Here is a 21,220-nt window from a genome sequence, read left to right as displayed (position 1 = left end):
ATATATAAATATAAAATGGTGTTAATAATAGCAGCATCAGAGCCCATAAGCTCCACCCCACACATTTATATTTGTGGGTAAACAATTAGAAACAGTGGTTATTAATCAGCAACCACATTGTGAAAAAGAATTATGTACTCTCGCCTTGCTTATCAAGTTTGAAGGCAGAATAGTCATTAAGCACATTGACCTTGAAGGCAGAAAATACTGAATCCCAACTCTGCTACCAGCAGTGTGACCTTAGCAATATTTTAGTTGCTTTGGGTCTCATTTTGCAGACACACACTCACTCACACAGAGTGAGGACAACAGATTTTTCGCGAGGAACCAATGAGATAACTCATGCAAAATGCTGGATCCGGTACCTGGCACACAGTAAGCACTCAATAAGCATTAGCTTTAAAAAGTATCAAACATTTCTTGAGCGCCTGCAACGTGCCAGGTATAACTTAGGAAACAAAACAAAAAGATTCTGAGGGTTTTTTTTGTTGTTGTTTTTTTGGGGTTTTTTGACCGTGCCAAACGGCATGCAGGATCTTAGTTCCCCAACCAGGGATCGAACCCAGGCCTGGCAGTGAGAGCGCCCAGTCCTAACCACTGGACCGCCAGGGAATTCCCGACATGGTCCTGTTTCAAGGAAAGCGCATACAAATAAAAACCAACTTGCTCACTACTCAAATGCAAAGGCAGTTTAGAAAATGAACTTATCAACCTGCCTGGAGAGACAGGTAAATTGAAACCTTCTTGCAGGAGGAAACAGTTGACTCAAGACTTCTGAAGGGTGAGTAGAAGTTTGTGTAAAAAAAAGCTTGATGCTTTTTGACATTATCGTTTGCCCACTTGAAAAGCCAGGGCTCACTTTATGCTTGTTGCCCTTCTGGTGGTTCAGCCTAAACATTCTGGTGACTTCATGAGCATGGTGTTGGAAACTGATTTTACTGGTTATTTTCTATGCATGAAACATCTGTTGTTTTGTTGTCGTTTCATAGACTCCTTAAGAGCTGTACAAACGACTTCTTGCATAGGGGGTAGATTGATCCCCATCACTGAAAAGTATTGGCATCCTTGATGCACTTTGCTGATCCCTTTAAGAAGAGAAGGCAGGGAGGACTTGTGACCACTTGTCCCTCTCTGGAAAAGCTGGAGCCAGAGGTGACTGGGATAAACGGGTAGGGAGTAGAAATTGCAATGCAGAAGGATTTGTTGTTCTGAAGAGAATGGAAGATAGCTGTCCTTTACCCACACACGCAAATGTGAATGTACAGAAAGCTTTTTATTTGCCAGATATCTTGCTACCAAATTGAAGTATCTTTCTTATTTCACCAAGGGTGTTACCGGTGAATTTGGGAGTTAGAGATGTTGCCCTAAGTGGAAGAAATATCAGACTTTTCTTTGGGTTTTCTGCTTCCTTAATGTTGCTTCCTAAATCCCTCACCTTAACCACATATACGACGACGTTAAAAGCTGTGTTTACATCGGCTTCTACACCAGCAACTGCCATGTTAGAGAAATTTAATTGACATCTAAAGAAATAATGTTACCTTATGAAAGTCATAGAATCTTAAGAATTTTGAGCTGGAAGAACCAAAGAGAACTTGTAATTCAGCTTTTTCATTTCACAAATAAGGAAACTGACCCAGGGAGGCTGAGCCCAGCTGTTCCAAAGGACTCTTATGGGGCTTTGGTTAGCATTTTGCATGATGGTGATTTGAAGAGACCCACAGTACCTTTCAATTGCTGTAGACATAAATGAATTGTCTTTCCCCCCACATTTGTAAGCTGAGGAAGATACAGACCAAAGTAAAACTCTGGCAAGTCCCAAGAGAAGAGAAGCCGGTAATACTGCAGTTACTGTATTGGTGCCATGTGACTGGGGCTGAGTGAAAATGATTCGATTCCGCCCACCCAAGTTCAGGGCATTTGGCCCGAGAACTTTGAAGTAAGCACAACGCTGTGAACAACAACAACAAAACAGTCACCAAGACGGGACAGCATCTTGACCCAAAGCCTAGAGACAGTACCGCAGTACCACGGGAAGTCTGCAGCCGTGAGATTCCACCTCGATGTGTGCCTTGAGAGAGGAACTGCTGGATCGATGCTCCTCTGGAGAAATTTCGGCGGTTGGCAGGACGTGGAAAAGCCATCTCTGGCCGGCAGAACAACCATTTCCTTAAGCCTCCCACTTGGAAGCGAGAGCGCTTCACAGATAAGTCAGGCGAGCAGACGGCCTCAAGCCCACCCGCCCTCTCCTTCCTTCGCCTGGAGAGACGCTCACCGCCCTGTTCGCGCCGGGCCACGCCCCTGTCCCGCGGGCTCACCCCACCCTGCTGGTCGGGGTCTAGGCCCGGAGCCTTTTCCTACCTGGCCCTCTCGGGGCCTCCCCCACCTCCCCTCCCTCGCCCGGTGGGCAGGTGCGGGGCAGTTCGTCAGCCAGGCGGGTCCCCGAGGGAGGGGGAGGCGTCAGCGGTGACGGAACAGAAGCCCCGAGAGCCTCGGCGCTTCCTCCACGGCCTCGGCCCGGCGGCGGCCACTCGCGCGCCGCTGGTCGGGGAAGCAACGTCCGCTCACTCAGGGCCCGGCGGGCAGCAGCTCCCGCTGCCGCCTACTCGCCGGCCGAGAAACCAGGGGAAGCCTCGCGGCCCAGGGGCGGTGGCGGCGAGACCCCGCCCCGCCCGGCCAGCCCGCTCCTATCGCGGTCCGCGGCCTGGTCACGCGGGGAGTGGCGCCGCGGGCTCGGGACCAGCGCCCGGCGGCTGCCGGAGTCGCGGCGGGCCGGGGCCGGGGCCGGGGCCGGGGGCCGGAGGGCGGAGGGTAGAAATAGGGGCGGGCAGGCCGCGTCAGTCCCGGAGCCGCGCGCGCGGAGCCGACTGAGCCACGCCGAGGGCGCCGAGCTAGGCGGCCGAGCCCGAGCACCCATGCTGCTGCCGCTGGCCTGGGGCTCGCTCCTCTTCCCGGGGCTCTTCGGGCTCTGCGCCTGGGGGCTGCGGCGCGCGCGGCCCGCCTGGACCCACAACGACTGCGTGCTGATCAGCACCAGGTACGGGGCGAGGCCGCGCCGCCGCCCGACCATGCGCCCCGGCTGCGCCCGCCCAACGCCGAGCCCAGGGCGGAAAAGGGGGACGACAGGAAGCGAGGGGGCCGCCTCCCGGGTCCTCGCCCAGTCCACGGCGCGGGCCGGAGAGCTCCGAGGACCCTGTGGAGCCTGCCCCCGGAGGGAGGGAGGCGGAGGAGGGTGGAGCGGGAGCAGGCTGGAGGGTGGGGGGCTGCCCACGCTGATGAGGACCGGGAGGGACGTCTCCCCGATGCTGACATCTGCCAGCTGCTTTGGGAGTCGGGAGCGCGGCGGCGGCCCTACCGTTTTCCTCGGCACCCTGGCGGCCGGGGGAAGTCAGGTTGAAGAGTTCTGGCTTCATGCTGTCCATGGGACTGGACTGAGCACTCTTTCCGTCCCCCCTCCCCCCTTTTCTCTTTTCTGTCGCACGTTAGGCTGGTTTCTTCAGTGCAGGCTGTGTTGGCCACCGGGTCTGGGATCATCATCATCCGCTCCTGTAGCCACGTGATCACCGACAGGTAACATCCAATGCCAGGTGAAAGCTACACCGATCACGGCGCTGGGCTTTTTCGAAGCTTCCGCATTTGAGTGGCTCACAGGTCCTAGTTCTTTATCAGCATGTGCCGTCAGGCAGCTGATTAATGGGTGAAACTTGGGCACTATAACTAGTTCCCTCCTCCTCTCCTCACCTTCAGCATCGCCAGCTTAGGAGAAAGTAAACTGAAGAAATGCTAGAGCATGACAGAGCCTGAGTCTGATTTAAGGTGGCGTGTTAGAGGACAGTGTGGTCCAACGATCCAGGTTCTTTATGCGATAGATAAATGTGAAAATTACTCAGAAGTGGAAGTGTGGCTTTTGGTTCTTTTAAATGATCTCCCTGGGGTTCTGCTGTGGAGCATTCATTGGCCAAGATAGGATGTGTGGTTAGCAGAGCCCTGCTATGGAAAGGAACAAATCCACCACTCCTTTCTTTACAAATGCTGCTCTTGTCTTTCCTCTGAAAGATGAAGGTGATGAAGAGTTTTCTGGAGCTTTCAGAAAACTGACTCGAATGGGTGTGAAAGTTCAGTCCACAGGCAGGACAGGAAATGTGCATTCAGTGAAACAAATTATAGCGACCAGGCTGGTCTACTTTGTATAGTATTTAGACCTGGGTAACAGTGCCCCCCCACCCCATTTTAAAGCCATCCTTTCAAAGCCATCCTTTTTTACCTGTCTTCCTAGAATCACCCTTTCCTCCTCACAGTTAAGTTGAAGAGCAATTGTCATATGTGCAGGGAAAGTTAATAGCCTTTCCTAATCCCTTTCTCATGTTTACTCTATTATGTGTCCTGGTTTTCACCTGTTGCGAATGGAATGGGAGGGGAGCCCGAGAGGGGCATCTATCTCACTGTGGCCTGCAAATTTGGTGCCTGGTTCTTATTTGGGATTAACCTTGCCATCAAGATTTTTGTGCTTTTCTTTTGCCTTTTTTTTTTTTTTTTTAGAGAAAACCAGTTATTGGCGATGAATTGTAGATGCTGAGAGAAGATAGGTCAAGTGACTTTGATTGCATACACCAAAGACTAACAGCATTTTCTCAGCTGGGTTCAATTTTTATTTTAATTGAGCATTTCCTGATGGTGCAGCAGGCTCCCTCACTGCCCCCAGTTTGTCAGGTCAAACTTGAAACCTGCCTCCTTTACAGAGATTAAGCTAAGACAGATGCAGCCCCCATGGCACTTGAGGGCAAGCGGCAGGCAGCTGCTACACATCTCAGGAAGAGATCTGCACACAATTAACTTTCAGTTCTGTAGCACGCTTGTGTTCTCCCCTCAGAAGCCATGTGTCTTAGTGGCTTGAGCATGGTAGCAAATCTAAGTTTGGCTTTTAGGGTCCTCCTTTTGTATATCTTTATGCCTTAGATCCATCCTCTACTTGCAAAATAGAGACAGACACCACCTTCTGTGCCCTCAGCTTACATGGATGCACAAGGATGCCCTAAAGGCACCTAATCATCTGAAAAAAAAAAGCCTTTTGGGGTTCATAGTCTGTACATCCAAATATTTTTCTATTCTATGTCTTTTAATTTTAGGCCTTCATATAGAATGTCTGTAGGTAGGAGGGGGTGTCTATGAATCTTCCCAGATTATCTGTAGGGTGTGATGCAGGGCCAGGGGTTTCATCAGCTCCTTAAAGAGACCCAGATCCCTAGTTGTCAATGTAAGCGCTTCCTTTTTTTTGGCCACACAGCTCACTTACATTTAAATAAGTGCCGAGGACCTGGGTTTGATCCTGGTCTGGGAACTAAGATCCCACAAACTGCGTGGTGTGGCCAAAAATAATAATAGTAACAATTAAAAGTACTCTCATACTTTTAACTTTCTAATCTTCACAATAACTTCATCAGGAAAGTAAGACAAGGATTATTATCTTTTTTTTTTTTTTAAATTATCTTCATTTTATAAAAAAAGTTAAGGTCGGGCTTCCCTGGTGGCGCAGTGGTTGAGAGTCCGCCTGCCGATGCAGGGGACACGGGTTCGTGCCCCAGTCTGGGAAGATCCCACATGCCGCGGAGTGGCTGGGCCCGTGAGCCATGGCCGCTGAGCCTGTGCGTCCGGAGCCTGTGCTCCGCAACGGGAGAGGCCACAACAGTGAGAGGCCCACGTACCGCAAAAAAAACAAAAACAAAAGTTAAGGTCCAGGCTAGTGCTAGCTAAGATTATAATCCAGATCGCTTGCTGGTAAGTCTTCAGGGAATTCAACTAACAGCCACAATTTCGCATCTTATTGAATTGGTACCGTGTGCAAAATTTTAAAACCCTAGGCTCCATGCAACGGGAGAGGTCAGTTATATTTCAGATGAGTTTTTAATTGCTCTTCATAGTTGTTTTACTTTGGAATTGCTTCAAGAAAGCGATGGAGACCACAGATGGGCAGTAGAATAAATATTGCATCTTTTTGCCTCATTGGAACTTGGCTAATTAATTTACCTGAATGTATATTAAGTTTGCCATTACTTGTTTGCGTATTTCACTGCTTAGTCATTATTTAGTTTTGCTGTGGTAAGTGTGGAATCATTCAGGAACAGAAATGTGAATGGCACTCTATATTCCCAATGTTGCAGTTCAGTGGACTGGCTCCTTAGGTTAAATGAAGACAAGGTTAAAAATACAGATTTGAGGTCCTGGACACACCATGTTTAGTCTCTGAGGCGTGGAGCCCTTTATAAGCACTGCAGGCGATTCTGATGTTCAGGTAGTTTAAGAACCATAAAACTAAATGGTTTCTTCTACCTAAACATGGGCGCTTGATAAAACTTTGCTGACTTAGTCTAATCCTTCCCAGGATAGTACATAATTTCAATTTAGATTTTTTTTTTCATGTAGATTTTCTGTAGAGTGACTATTTGGGGAACAAAATTTTGGAAATTGTAGAGACCTTCTAATCTGCTCTGGGACAGTGATAAACTGTCATTTTGACTCAGCAAATATTGATTCAACCCCTGTGGACAAGTAAATGGGAACACTGTCTTTTGTCCTAGCTTCTCTTTTGGTATCTGTCTCCTGTAAGGTAGTCCTTGAGCTCTGGGCTCATTTCCAGAGATATTTTTCTTGAATGAAACCGGGTTTAGCCATAGTATTGTAAAGAAAGTGGCCAGCGTTACTTCCTGGAAACTCCCTAGAGTGGGGTTGTAAACAGATTCAAGAGTAATGTCCCAACTATTGAGCAACTGAGTAGAGTTAAACTGGAAATACTGGGTTTGGGATTTGGGTCACTTTCCAAACCTGTTTCTTGGTGGGTCTGTTGAATCCCTGGTAGAGATATCTATCAAAGTCAGCTTATATCACAAAGTACCAGAAAATCCATTACAAATGAGTAGCTAAACCAGACAGATAGTGAGGGCAAGTCACTGAAACACATGGTGCTGAGTGAATCCTTGCTTTCTACCTTTGACACTTAGGAGTTTGCCCTGTAATTTAGAGAAAGTTGTTCACTCTCCTTATTTGTCAGCTTCAGCATGTTCATTGTGAAGTATCTGGAGTAAAAACAGCTGATTAAGTACAAAGCTGATGCAGATGTGTTTAAGAAGAGGCTGGCTGTGAGCCTTCATAACGGATATCCATAATTACTTCTTGGACCATCCATATGCTTTCTTTCAGGCACTGGCTTGCCCGAGAGTATGTCTGGTTTTTGATTCCATACATGATCTATGACTCCTACGCCATGTACCTCTGTGAATGGTACCGAACCAGGGACCAGAGCAGCAAACATCCCCTCACCATTTTTCGAAACTTCCTAAGTAAAAACCGCCTCATGATCACGCACCACGCAGTTATTCTGTTTGTCCTTGTGCCGGTCGCACAGGTAATGGCCTCCCAGGACAGGCACCAGTAGGTTCAGCCACTCATTCCTCCTGTTGAACTGGGTGTCCCAACTGTCAGACTGCCCCCTTTTCTTCCCCTTTCCTGCTGCCCCCACTGCCCTCCTGCCAGCTGCTGCCACAGTGTAGAAAGGAGTTAAATCTGAAATGTCTGTGATCCTCTTCACTGGCAATCCCCCAGCCCTCTGTGATGCCCAAGCATTTGTCAAAGGTTCTGCCTTTAGTTCATACAATAGAAAACACCATAAAAATTGTTTCAAAGAAATGAGAGTAGCTCCATCAACTGGTTATTTGCTCTGATAGCGCCCAGAGAGGGCTGTTTGCATTATTTTGATGTCACAAAAGCACAGACTCTCAAAGCAAATAGCCTCATAATTTCTCCCCAGATCCATTTTCTCCCACCAAAAAAACTCACCCAACAAGGAAGAGAAATGGGAATGCAGAGGGGAGACTAGTAATTCCGAAGTGCCTACCAGGTGACAGGCGCTTGATTTAAAAACTTGTAGCTTGGGGACTTCCCTGGGGGTCCAGTGGTTAGTACTTCACCTTCCAACGCAGCGGGTGCGGGTTCGATCCCTGGTCGGGGAGCTAAGATCCCACATGCCTCACGGCCAAAAAACCAAAACATAAAACAGAAGCAAAATTGTGACAAATTCAATAAAGACTTTTAAAATGGTCCACATTAAAAAAAAAACTTTAAAAAAATTTGTGGCTTTCTAATCATTAGAAATTATTAGAAATAATTAGAAATGATAATTAGAAAACATTAGCCCTATACCATAGAGGAAGAAACTGGGGCTCTATGAGTTTACGTACCTCGCTCGGTGGTACTAAGAGACAGAACTGCCATCCCAATACTGCTTGCTTGCTTTCTATTTTTGGCCGCGCCTTGTGGCTTGTGGGGGATCTTAGTTCCCCAGCCAGGGGTCGAAGCTGGGCCACAGCAGCAAAAGTGCCGAGTCCTAACCACTCGACTGCTAGGGAATTCCCTATACTGCTTTCTTGAAAGGATAAAAGGAGAGGTAGAGTGCATGACATTCTTTAATAAGTCTCTCTTGATTGTGTTGGGGACCCTAACATCAGGCATGGGCCCTGGTGCATATTTCGGGGAACTGAACTGGCTTAAGTGCCTGCCCTTGGCATGACTAAGTTGGATACCCAAAAGTGGGCTGCAGAGTTCCTTTTGGCTGACACTGAAATTCTAGAGAAAGCTCAGTGTGTGATGCAGTTGCCTCTGGACCATGAGGATTCCAAGTGTGAACTGGTCTGCACTGGCCCGTTTAGCACTTCCATTTCCCTGCATGGTTGCTCAGGGTTACCCTTTTCAATAGCCCTAGTTAGAATTTTCCTTCCGGTGGTTCCTTAACCTCCATTACTTATTTCCCTTTTTCCTCTTTTCCTCTGCAGAGGCTTAGGGGAGAGCTTGGGGACTTCTTTGTTGGCTGCATCTTCATGGCAGAACTGAGTACTCCGTTTGTGTCGCTGGGCAGAGTTCTGATTCAGGCACGTATGAAAGGAGTGGCAGAAAGAGTGCCGAGGGAACAGACTCTGCTTCTCCTTGGTAGATTAAGAGGGTTTGGAGAAACTTCTTTAGTGCTACCAATAGTGGGGTAGGAGACCCTTGAACAGACTTAAAGGTCAGTTGGTCTTTCGAGCCAGTGGGATTGAAAAATTGTACATTTGATTCAAATTTGATCCAGTTCTTCATATATATTTATCCTGGTCACAGAGTTTCTCTAACCCACCGTTCCTGTGCTCCTGTCAGCTGGGTGGCTTAGATCAAATTTCACATCACTGTTGGAAACAATATGAGACTCTCTGCATATACAAATACGGCAGTGCTCAATCATCTTTTCTACAAGTGTCCGAAAAGGAGACGCTTGGCCTGTCCGTTGTGGGACTCAGGCTAGTCATTCCCTGAAAGTGACCCTGTGCTCTCCTTCCCTCTTTTGCAGCTAAAGCAGCAGCACACGCTGCTGTACAAGGTGAACGGAATCCTCACGCTGACCACCTTCTTCTCATGTCGGATCCTCCTTTTCCCCTTCATGTACTGGTCCTACGGCCAGCAGCAGGGACTGAGCCTGCTCCAAGTGCCGTTCCACATTCCTTTCTACTGCAATGTGGCCAACGCCTTCCTCATCGCTCCCCAGATCTACTGGTTCTCTCTGCTGTGCAAGAAGGCAGTCCGGCTCTTTGATGCTCCCCCAGCCAAAAAGGATGGTTAATTGCTCCATGAGCCAGGCACTGAGGGCGCCTCCTCCACTCAGTATTCCCGTGGACCAAACTGCAGATTGTGCCCTGGGTGGCCTCAGCCTTTTGGGTATTGATAAGCAGAGGGATTAGCGTTTCTCTAAAGAATATTCCTATCACCTCTCGTTTCTAACCTGCCCCTTTTGCAAAAGCACTTTTTCCTTAGTAACAACTATTGGATCCCGTCAGACCTCCACTGGCAGCAAGGTGGTTTAATGTGAAGCCCAAGGATCCTTCCTTGGGTCTTATCTCAAGGGCTCTGGAGGTAGAAGCATGGGGTGTGGAGATAGGTGGACCAAGGTGACAAGGAACTGGGCACCTGCCTGGTCCTCATATTGGTGGCTCCCCACCTTTCCAGCCACTCAGGGAGTATCCACACATACTGGGCCAGCAGAAGCAAGTGATGACTTGGTTCTTTTCCTGTGATGTTGGCCTGGGAAAATCGTTGTGGGTAGGTAGTTTTTTTATTGTTTACTAGATAACCCGTAGGTCCTTTGCCTCATCCTTTCATCCATGTGCCAACATTGAATTCTCCTGTCTACCGACTTCTGATCAGAAGTCTCACTGGCGGGGTGGGGTAGATGGCAGGGATGGGAACCTGAAGCACCTGAGTAGGTAGGAAGGCCAATAGGTCAGCACCTCTGCAGGCTGACTTGGTTAGACCAACAGTTACAGATACTATTCCCTTTTTAGCATGTCCCTCAAGCCCAGATTTCCCCATATCCACACACACAGGATGCTCTTATTAAAAACTATAGGGGTAAAGTGAAATGATGGCTACCGAGCTATTCACTGGGTAACCCCGCTTTGACACTGTCCTTATCCTATGAAGCAGAACGGACTGCTGTATTCCAAACCATGAGATGTCTCATCTAGACTGCCTCCTGATAAGCCAGAGCTTGTGGTCCAAAGTCTGTTCCTATCTGACTTACTGCCATTTAGCCACAGAAGGCTGGAGAGCAAAAGTGCAAGTCAGCCCTGGCCAAATTATGTTCTGTGGACTGACTCCTTCACCCACCATTTACAGATAGGATCCTCTGGTGCCAACACTAATTGCTCCTGAACGACAAGGATGGGTTTTAGAAACTGCTACCATGAAGTTTTTTCCCAAGCAGTAGTGAAAAACTAGATTTTTAAAAGTGCCTTTTAATTCACTGTTGTCTGTGAACTTTTAAAGTACTGAGTGTGTAACAGTGTATCAAATTTTGACTATTTCAGTCTTTAATGGGTGCCATTTAAAAACATAAAATGCTGTCATTTTTTTACCGTTTTGTTTACTATCCGTATATCTTTATAAATCACCCCTGTGGTGACTAAGTTGCACTAATATTTTCCAACTTATTCTCATTTGTGAAATATATCCACGCCGACTTCTGGTAAGACCTGTCCTGTGACCAACTGGAATGGCTGCTGTGTGCTATTGTTTCTGTTCTGTGTTCTTCTCCGTGTAACTGGCAGAGGTGGGCTGTTGCAGGGGAAGGGTGTGTGTGAATGCCTTCAGCCTCCAGCAGAGCCTAGCTCATACCTCACTCTAACATGTTTCTGTAATTCACGGTGCCAAGAGTACACTGCAGAGTTCTAGAGTTCTAGCCCAGTGGTCACGTAACTTTAGGCCCTTTCTTCTCTTCCCAGGTGAATCCCAACTAGGAGTCAGGAGGGTGGAAACCCAATTGTAGGCCGTAGACAGAGCCAGCCCACTTTAGGTGCGGGGGGAGAGAACTTGAATCCTGCCTCACCGTGATGGGGGTATGGAGCTGTCCTTCCTTGCCTCCCAATTAAACACTTCGCTCACGAGTCCTCATGGTCCTGGAATATATCCTGGGCACGCATTTGCACACACCATTCCCTGCTCCCACATGTTCTTCAAAACCGTGACAACCGGGACTTCCCTGGTGGTGCAGTGGTTAAGACGCCACGCTCCCAGTGCAGGGGGCCAGGGTTCGATCCCTGGCCAGGGAACTAGATCCCAAATGCATGTCGCAACTGAGTTCGCATGCCGCAACTAAAACAGCTGGCGAGTCACGACTAAGGAGCCCATGAGCCACAACTAAGGAGCCCACTTGCCACACTAAGACCTGATAGATAGATAAATAAAACAAACAGAAAAACCAACCAACCAACCCACCCATGACAACCCACCCCAGGCAGAAGATAATTACACCCATCCTTTAAACACGTCTCTGTGGTGATTACCAGACAGTATCAGCACAGCCCCTTTGAGATCCACTGAATGGACAGCGTTAACACTGTGGGGCAGAAGTCCTCGATTCAGAAGAGACCTGTTTTCCTGAGGTCACTGACCTCCCTCCCACCCACCCCACATTTCATGTTCTTGGTCCAACCCTCTCCTTTTACACTGGTTGCAGGCCTTGTGCGCACACAAATCACATGGCCAATTGGTAGCAGAAAAGAGTCCCTTTCCTAGTTCCTGCCCTTTCCAAGATACGGCGAAATGACTCTTAAAGAGACTCTCAGTGCAACAGAACACACGTACCTTGTAGTCAGTCCACCTGGGTGGGTTCACCTTTAGACTTATTTGCCAGATTCTAGGGTGGAGAAGCCCAGTGATGAACACGCGCCTCCCAGCTTGACTTGATCTTCACGACTGGCTGCGCCCAATTTCAGCGTGTACTGATGAGCCTAGACTATTGATAAGAAAGTCTCAAAAGAGGCAAGATAAAACTCAAAAGAGAATTTTATTACAATCTGTATGTTACAAATACCTAAGAAACTATTTTCTTTACAATGTCGTCAGATTTTTGGGCTTGTGTAAAATTTCACATAACCGAAAAATTTGTGTTTTTCAGCTGTAGCCCCCGTAGACCTGGCCAGGTTGAGGCCCAGCTGTTTTCTGACCCACGAAGGTCAGAAGTTGCTGATCTTCTGCAGGAGGGTTTGGCGCCGCTCCTCGGGGCTAATGTTCTCGGCGATGGACTTTAAGAAGTGCTGCTCGTTTACTTTCTGGAGCAAGGAGCTGACAGAAGGGTTGGTCTTGCTCAGGGTTTCGTAGCAGGTGAGGATCTCCAAGGCCAAAACATACAGTGGTTCACACACCTCCTGGTGGAGCATGGCCATGATGTGCAGAACGTGACAGAACACCTGGGTGTAAAAAAACAGGGTTTCCTGGGTCAGGTCCTGCTCTTGTCCTTGGGCCCAAGGGCCAACTGACTGTATCAACCGAACAGAGTCCAGGAGGTTGGTCAGGCTGTTGCAGAGGAGCTTGACCACATGGCTCCAGCCTTCCACAGGGAGCCAGTTATGGCAACTCTGGCTGCAGAGAAACTGGAAAGCTCTCAGCAAGAGTACGGAGAGTTGGAGCTCCTGGGCAAAGGGCTTCAGGTTGAGCAGAGGGACAAACTGAATATACTCCAGGCTGTAGGGGACATGCAGGAGCTGCTTCTCCAACAGTCTCCTGGTCAGCTGGTGAAGGCACTGCCACTCCTGGGGGCTGCACCACGGCATGACCTGCACCAGGGCCACCAGGAAGCCCTTGCTGAACAACCTGACCTCCTCAGGGTTGCCCACATCCACCACCAGCAGGGCGAGCATCTGCTCAGAGATGCTGCTGGAGATGCAGGAGCACTCCATCCAGGCCAGGAGGCCTGTGCCGGGCCCATACCTGGGGCGGGCCTGGCAGGTCCACTTGTCCTCAGAAAGCTTGCAGATCTCAAAGAGCGTGGCTGGTACCTCACACTTGAAGTGGCCCTCAAAGAAGCTCTTCAGTCTCAGGCCCACAGTCCAGTCCAGCTGCTCCAGCTTCCCGTGGAGCCAGGACAGGGACTTGACCCAGGTGTCCGGGGAGAAGGTCTCGGCGTTAGCCGACACCACCTCACAGAGGAGCTCCAGGATGTGGATCACCAGGTCCTTCCCGTCCAGGGGGAGGCAGCGCTTCTCCTTGGGGAGCTGCCAGTATCTGCTGAAGCCATTCAGGAGCTGGCACAGGCTGAAGATGAGTGGGAACGGAGAGCAGGTCTGCAGCCAGTATTCCTCTAGACATGTGTTTGCTTCCAGAGTCTGGATGAAGATCCTCAGACTGAGGTCCACCTCTTTGACGTCGAGCATCAGGAAAGGCAGGACGAATTCCTTTAGCACCTCATCTGGCTTGAGAAGAGCAGCAACTGGAATCCCTTGGGGCTTCACAGGATTCACCAGGCATCTCAGGAACTCCAGAAACTGCTTCTCTTCCCTGGGTGTAGAGAACTTCGTCCAGACTGTTTCTTTGAGGCAGGACACCACGATCGTCGTGGAGGGATTTGGACCCTGCTCTTCCGCGAACCTGAGGGCGGGGAAGGCGGTGAGAATCTGAGCCAGGAACCTGTGGGTGCCAAGGTTGACCACGGCCATGCTGCACACTTTCTTCACCGTGATCTCCGGGTGCAGAATGACTAGGCGGGCCACAGAAGCGATGGCATTAGCCAAGCCCTGTTCAGAAGCGCTCTGCGTGAGCTGGTTAAAAGTCGTGTTGAGGTCTTCCTGAAACCCCTCCAAGTGACCCAACAACTTCTCAGAGAGGCCCTTGCGCCCCCAGGAGAGCAGGACGCCCGAGAGGACTTTATTTTTATCTGGCAGTGAGAGGTGTGCATGACACTCCAGGATCAAGTCGATGACCTGTTTGATCTGGGGTCTGGGGACAGCCCCGTCTGCCGCGCTGACGTCCACCACTGCTTCCAGCAGCTCTAACACCAGGCCGGGCTCCTGGAAGACAGCCCGGCTGCTGGCCAGGCAGGCCAGCCACTCATCCGAGAAGGCCCACTTCCTCTCAGAAGCGAAAATGTAGCACATTTCCATGTGCCGGTCCAACTTCTGCTCGATGATGGCCATGGCGATGGAGGCAGTGATGTCCTTCTCAAAGCCCTTGTTCTTCAGCACCCTGTTCGTGTCCTTCAGGAAGTCACCCACGCACTCCGCCAGCTCAGAGGCCACCTGCCTCTCTTCCTTGGACAGGCTAGCGGTGTCCAGGTAGAGCTTCAGGTTCTGGCTGAAGGAGGTCAGGCTGTCGCACAGCCGGTAGCTGCTGTAGCTCGTCCCCTGGCTGCCACCGAGCGTGGCCCGCAGCTCCTCCCGCCACTCCCGCAGCAGGCTGCGCAGGAACTCGAAGCCCACGAGGATCGTCTCGCTCGGCAGCCTGGCCAGTGAGGTCAGGCTGATGTCCCGCTCTGCCTCCTTCACCTTCTCTGCCAGTGCCTGCTGGTGATACGGGTTCTGGGTGTCCGTGTTCCACACGGAGATCACCGTGGCCAGTTTGTCTAGGTACACAGTGGCGGACACTTCCTGGGGGTTGTCCTCCATCAGTGCAAACACGGTCAGCATGTCAGCCAAGTTGGCCAAGGCGCAACACTTCATCCCGGGGCACAGGATCCTATCCTGGATTTGCTTCAGCCCAGTGAGCAGCATGCCCAGCAGGGGCATGGTAGGACACACATCCGGGTCGGACTTAAACCTCTTTGGAGGGTGGGAGAACTCATCTGAAGAGGACAGGTACTTATGGGCCATTGTCCGGAACTGGGAGAGCAGAGGGTCCTGCTGATTGCCCTTGTGCTTCATCATTTCCCACCAAACGTCGAGGAAGAAGGCCACATCCTTCGAAGAAGTGTCGATAGTCATGTGCTCCAAAAAGCGCTCTAGTTCTGCATGGCAGACAGTAGTGGGCAAGGCCATCAGGAGCTGGATAAAGAGTCCAGAAGCTTCCAGGGACTTAAGCAGCTCAAAGAGGACCGTGTGGTTGATGGTGGGGATCATGTTGCCCACGGAGAAGAACACATCTTCCTGCCACAGGGTTTCAGTGTCAGAAGGCGTGACAGGGTAGGGCTGCAGAGCCTTGGCCCAGATGATAATCAGAGCTTTCTTTTTCCAGGCGAAGGGCTGGGAGCAGGCCGTGGCAGAGGAGATCTCCCTCAGAGCCTCCACAATCGGCCGCCCGACATGCTCCCAGTCAGACTTGGTCAATTCTGCCAGTGTTTTGGGGCGGAACAGCTGCTCGGCCAGCAAGAAGCCCCCATGCAGAACAGTCATTTCTTCACAGATATTCAAAGGTCCTGCACAGACAGAAGTCCAATAGGATAGAATGTGGTGAAAAATTTTCAGAACAGCAAGCAGAGGTTAGAGGGAGAGGCAGCAGTTGGTCAGCAGGCTGTCATTATTAGGGTTAGAGATGAAAAGGGTTCTGAATGAAATCAGTGGGAGAGGGGGAAGAAGGGATGGTTCTAGGACCCGCTGCAGAGCTGAAGTCAAAGGATTAACCTGAGGAATAAAAAAGGACTCCCAAGCTCTCTAGCCTGGACCTGGGAAGACAACGGGCACTACTGCAAACAGGGAACACGAGAGATGTGCTTGGAAGGAACACCGATACGTCTTGGTCATTTGGAGTTTGAGGTAGAACATTAAGGTAGAAACGTCCTCCAGCAATGGAAACACAGGGCTGAAGCTCAGGAGGCAAGTCAACCTTGAAATGTGACTCAGGAAGGAGCCTGCCCAGAGGCAAGGCCCTCCAGCAAAGGATGGGCCAGCAGAAGATTTGGGGAAGAAGGGCTGGCTGAGAGAGAGAAAGAGAGAGAGCGCAAGGACAGTACCAAACTACAGCGGCCACCAAGTACTTACTGCAGGACTTGACAACTGAGCTTCTAAGTACCGATACAGACTAGGAAGGGCGTGGACCAGGACTGTCTGCACAGCAGCACTCAGACAAGCCCTGCTTCTCTTTTTTCTCTTAAAGCCTTGTCTTGGAAACAGATTTCAAACGTTCTGCCTTTTGGGGAAACAGTTCAATTCCCACAGCTCTTTCCATCAAAGAGAATAAGCTACTAATGGTCCTGGTTCTCTGGTAGAAGCCAAGAAGTAGATAGAAAAAAATACTGTACTAGATTCAGAAAAGTCCTTCTTCAGTGAGCCCTGAGTTGACACAGACTTAGCAAGGAAGGCATCTTGGGATGTTTAATTAGACATGGGTTTAACTCCTAGCTCAGCCATTTAAAAGTGGTGTGGGCTTCCCTGGTGGCGCAGTGGTTGACAGTCCACCTGCTGATGCAGGGGACACGGGTTCGTGCCCCAGTCCGGGAAGATCCCACATGCTGCGGAGCGGCTGGGCCCGTGAGCCATGGCCACTGAGCCTGCGCATCCGGAGCCTGTGCTCCGCAACGGGAGAGGCCACAACAGTTAGAGGCCCGCGTACCGGGGTGGGATGGGGGGGAAGTGGTGTGATCTTGGACAGATTACTTCTCTGAACTTCTGCATATGTGGGGATAATACAGACTTCACATTATGACCCTGAGGATCAAATAATACATACAGTCAAGCCCCTGGCATTGGGTCCACACCCACTGTTGGCTCCCAATCCCATCTTCCAGGGCTGTTGAGGGTTAGGTAAGATATATACAATTAAGAATCAGGCTACAGGGCTTCCCTGGTGGCGCAGTGGTTGAGAGTCTGCCTGCTGATGCAGGGGACACGGGTTCGTGCCCCGGTCCGGGAGGATCCCACGTGCCACAGAGCGGCTAGGCCCGTGAGCCATGGCCGCTGAGCCTGCACGTCCGGAGCCTGTGCTCTGCAACGGGAAAGGCCACAACAGTGAGAGGCCCGCGTACTACAAAATAGAATCAGGCTACAAAGAGCCTAAGTGCTCGATAAACGCTGGTTCTCCCAAACCTTTCCACTGTTGCCAGGACCAGAATCTTGTCCCTATTCTTTGCCTCCTCCAGCTCAGAAACAGGCCATGTCTTTCTTAGGTATATTTCCTTTGGGCCAGAAACTAAATCATCGTACAAACATTGCTCACTCTTCAATGTTCCTGACCCCTCTCCCCTTTCCCAGGGCCCCTTCCTCAGTCCCTCAGGCCCTCAAGAACACAGCTTCCCCATTTTCATGGGCCAGGAGACTATCCTGCCCCTTCCATCTGGAACAGCACTCCTATGCAACCCGCTGGTGAAGGCAATCCATCTTGGTGCCCAGTGGCTGAGGCAGACTCCCAGGAAGAGCCAGGTTGCTGAGAGGTCTCCCTGGGGGTTCTGGCCTTTCTTTCTGGTTCAGGCTGCTCTCCCAGGGCCCCCCAAAAGGCTCCCTTCTGACTCTGTAAATTTAATTTTATTGCTCTACCTGCTCAGCTGAGATGTTTGGCCCCTGAGACCCACCTTCCAGAGACGGTAAGTATATACTCATGCCACCTGAAGGAGTAAGTCCCAGAAGCAGTTAATGGCTGGGCGAATCCCAAGTGTTTTATCACGAATGGTTAACTGGCGCTTGTGAGTGCCCGCTCCTTATGTTTAAGCGCTTACTCTGTACCAGGCACTGTGCTAGTTGGTATGTGTATCTTTTCATCGTCAGATCAACATTTTGAGGACCATTCCTGTTTTAGAGATGGAAACATTAAGACTCAAACAATTTGCTCAGGTTGTCGGAACTGCAAAGCAGTGGGCTGGGACAGAGATCACCACAGCTGCAGGGCTCCAAACTCTTCCAACTCTACCTTTCCACCACGGAACAGCTGGCTGGGGACAGGGACCAGAACATTTCTCAACAGCCTACTAATACTGGCACATCTTGGGGAGCCTCACCCCAGCTCTCCCAGAACAGCTCTTGGTCTTATGCCCTTAAGAGCACATCCAGCAGCGGGGGAGGCTGGGCAAGGAGCCGCCGATTTATACCAGCTGTCCCCTCCCTTCTCCCAGACCTGGCATCTGGAGAATCAAGACGCACGTTGCCGCCTCGGCTGCTACAACCCGTGCCCACAACTGCTGGTCTGAAGAACGCTAGCCCTGCGCAAGGCACTGGACTCGACACTGTACACACGTGATCTCAGTGAAAACTCCCCCAAACTCTGTGAGGCTGATACGGTATCATCATCCCCGTTTATCCACGAGGACCTCAACGCTTGCTCAAGAACTTAGTAGACGTTCAATAAATGAGATCGTTGGGGATACGGGATTCCCCGGGGCGCCGCCGGAGTCCGGCCTTTTCCAAAGCACGTGCCCGAACCTGTCCACTCTCGCGAACGCTAACTTCACATCCGCTGGCCCCTTCACGTGGAAAGGGGCCTGGAGCCGGCAAGAGGCGAGCGGAAGAGCGGCGGGTAGAGCCCGGCCCCCCGACCTCCGGTCTCCAAGACACCCCCGCCCTCCCAAACCCCTCCCCGGCCCGGAGGTCTCCCTCAGCCCGGGCCCACTCAGCACTGCCTGGTCGCCGGTTGCTCAACGCGGCCCACGCGGGCCCAGAGGAACCGAACACCCACCTAGATCCATGGCGGCGACGCTGACTGCGGCGCGGGTCGCCCCTCCCCCGCCAGGCCGCGAGGGCGGCGCAAGCGTCACGGCACAATAGGCGGTCCCGGGGGGCGGGACAATGGGCGGCGCCTCGGCCCCCGCCCGCAGTCTCAGCTCGGGCTATGCGCGGACCTCGGCATATGTACGCCGCTCCGCGCGCAGGCGCGGTCCCACCTAAGCGCCCGCGGTATCGGGGCCGCCAGACCCACAGCTCCCTCTATCGGCCAGAGGCCTCCAACCAGGCAACAGGCAGGTACCCGCGCCTCCATCCCACGGCGTGCCGTCCCCCCTACCCAGGGCCCGGCCCCCAAACGACCGCCCCCTCCCAGCCCGGGCTCCGCTCGGCCGCGCGTCTCTGCAGTTCCCTACTTCCTGGGCCCCAGTCTGTCCTCCCTATAGCTCCGTCCCTGGCCCCGCATTCTCCCGCACCCAGTAATCCCCGGATTCCTCACACCCCCGCCACAGTTCACCCTCACTGAATGCCCCTACCCAGGCTGCCCACTAACCCGCATGGACTCACCACTCCCTGAGAGGCTTCCTCCCCCGCAGCGGGTCTCTTCCCATCAACTCTTACCATAAATTTCAGTGGCCAACGGGGAGTCCTCCTGGAAACTCTCCGACTCACAAGGACATTGTGGGACAGGTGAGATGGGCAGAAAGTCATACTAAGGAGCACTAAATGTCCCTGGCTTTGCTAATTCCATTCAGACGTCAGACACACATGGATTTCATACTAACTTTACAGGCTAACCTAGGAAAACTCCACAACACAGCCATTCTAAATCTCTCTGGATTTAAATTCAAGAGATATTTGAACTTCAACTTAATATGCTAGGACCACAGCCCCTCAAGTCGAAAAATAAAATGACTACTCTGAAAACACAACTCTGGAGAAACTGAGGAACTTCCCAACTTCATCTGTTTAAAAACACCAGCTTGGGCAAAACTATCTTTAAACCTTGTTTTGTAGCTGATTATACCATTCCCAGAGATGGGGAAGTAGTAACTTTTGGTTTAAAATTACTAGCTGCCCTGTGCAGAGGTAAACTTTTGGATTGCTTGATAAAAGGCCAAAGTGGTACAGTAAATGGTTTTAGGATGAATAAAATATTGAAGACTGCAACAAAGGAAAAATGACAGGCAATGAGAGAAATAAAAGGAGGCTGATATCATGAAGCTAAAATGTCCCAGGTAGATAAACAGCATTCAGTTCTCTCATGCATAGCTGTACATTTAAGAGAAAAAATTGGGGGTATGTTACAACATAAGATAAACAGATAAAGAGGAATCTGGCATGTGTTTAGTACTTACATAAACCACTTATTTTACTATAACAAACTTAGAAGGCCACATCAGGGACTTCCCTGGCAGTCCAGTGGTTAAGACTCCACCTTGCAATGCAGGGGGTGCGTGTTTGATCCCCGGTCAGGGAACTAAGATCCCACATGCTGTGCAGCGCAGCCAAAAAAAAAGAAAGGCCACATCACAACAGCCTAATACACTGGGAGAAGTATAGTTTCTTTTCAGGAGAACAGTATTACCAGAGATAAACATCAAGAATTAATAATCTAATTATTAATTAATTAGAAAATCTGAGAATTAACAAATCATAGTCTAAAGAAGACAGAGGCATTTACTTGATTATTCAAAATTCATATAATAATTTCCCCATGCATAGGAAAAAAAAAAGTGAACCAACTGTCGACAGGAGGAACATAGCTTGATTTGCTTTGAAACTCAAAATTGCTTCCCTAAGATAGAGAATTTAAGTGGAATGAAAAGTGCTGTGGAGCTGGGAAATAATTTTTTCCTCTCAGTGAAGGTTAAGATAGCCCTATCAGAAGGTGAGCTGAAACTCACTCTGAAATTTCCATACCCTACCCTGCCAGCAAGGGAGAACAGCAGAGGCTATGATTTACAAGTAATTTCATGTATATTGTACAGGAACAGATATCTTCTGAGTCAATCATTTCCAATCTCATCAGTTTTTTCCCTATAGTTTGAACCTGGCAACCACTTTAAATAATGAGTCTTACAGGTTGATTGTAACAGCTTGATTTCAGAAGCATAATTTCAAAAAACATTTCATAATAACTATGCCCAACTTAATTCTATTTCCAGTGATTAAAACTGATTTGTTCTGCAGAATCAAATAGAAAACAAGAAAATATTAAAAAAAAGTTTTTCATGCTGAAGAAATCATTTAATTCATCACTAAGAAATCTAACATGGTCTCTTCTTATGAGGATTAAAAGAAAAAAATATACATATAGAGAGAGAGGGAGAGAGAGAAACTAGCACAGA

The 21,220-nt window shown here is 50.1% G+C and overlaps 2 protein-coding genes across 3 annotated transcripts; one reads left to right on the top strand and one right to left on the bottom strand.

Moving 5' to 3' along the window:
- Nucleotides 1–11,121, top strand: TLCD3A (TLC domain containing 3A). Of its 2 annotated transcripts, XM_030861890.3 has the most exons (5): nt 2,780–3,037; nt 3,487–3,570; nt 7,195–7,399; nt 8,823–8,918; nt 9,371–11,121. In XM_030861890.3, exons 1-5 carry the CDS (start codon nt 2,916–2,918, stop codon nt 9,638–9,640), a joined length of 777 nt encoding a protein of 258 aa, XP_030717750.1. In that variant the 5' UTR covers nt 2,780–2,915; the 3' UTR covers nt 9,641–11,121. The 2 variants fall into 2 exon arrangements, with proteins under 2 accessions (XP_030717751.1, XP_030717750.1); XM_030861891.3 differs by lacking the exon at nt 7,195–7,399 and having other exon boundaries at nt 1–3,037; nt 9,371–9,506.
- A 1,255-nt stretch (nt 11,122–12,376) lies between these two features.
- Nucleotides 12,377–19,018, bottom strand: GEMIN4 (gem nuclear organelle associated protein 4). Its single transcript, XM_030861894.2, has 2 exons — nt 18,886–19,018; nt 12,377–15,700 (listed from the first exon to the last, which is right to left on the bottom strand). Exons 1-2 carry the CDS (start codon nt 18,893–18,895, stop codon nt 12,531–12,533), a joined length of 3,180 nt encoding a protein of 1,059 aa, XP_030717754.2. The 5' UTR covers nt 18,896–19,018; the 3' UTR covers nt 12,377–12,530.
- Nucleotides 19,019–21,220: the final 2,202 nt, after the last annotated feature.

The sequence above is a fragment of the Globicephala melas genome, chromosome 20, assembly GCF_963455315.2.
Source record: "Globicephala melas chromosome 20, mGloMel1.2, whole genome shotgun sequence".
NCBI lineage: Eukaryota > Metazoa > Chordata > Mammalia > Artiodactyla > Delphinidae > Globicephala > Globicephala melas.
This window is presented reverse-complemented; position numbering and strand designations above follow the sequence as displayed.

What these genes read in the sequence shown, in the direction of transcription:
- TLCD3A (XM_030861890.3), top strand. Translation starts at nt 2,916, where the DNA reads ATGCTGCTGCCGCTGGCCTGGGGCTCGCTCCTCTTCCCGGGGCTCTTC. An exon ending in TCCTTGTGCCGGTCGCACAG is followed by an intron (nt 7,400 to 8,822) that starts GTAATGGCCTCC and finishes TTTCCTCTGCAG; the next exon opens with AGGCTTAGGGGAGAGCTTGG. An exon ending in TGGGCAGAGTTCTGATTCAG is followed by an intron (nt 8,919 to 9,370) that starts GCACGTATGAAA and finishes CCTCTTTTGCAG; the next exon opens with CTAAAGCAGCAGCACACGCT.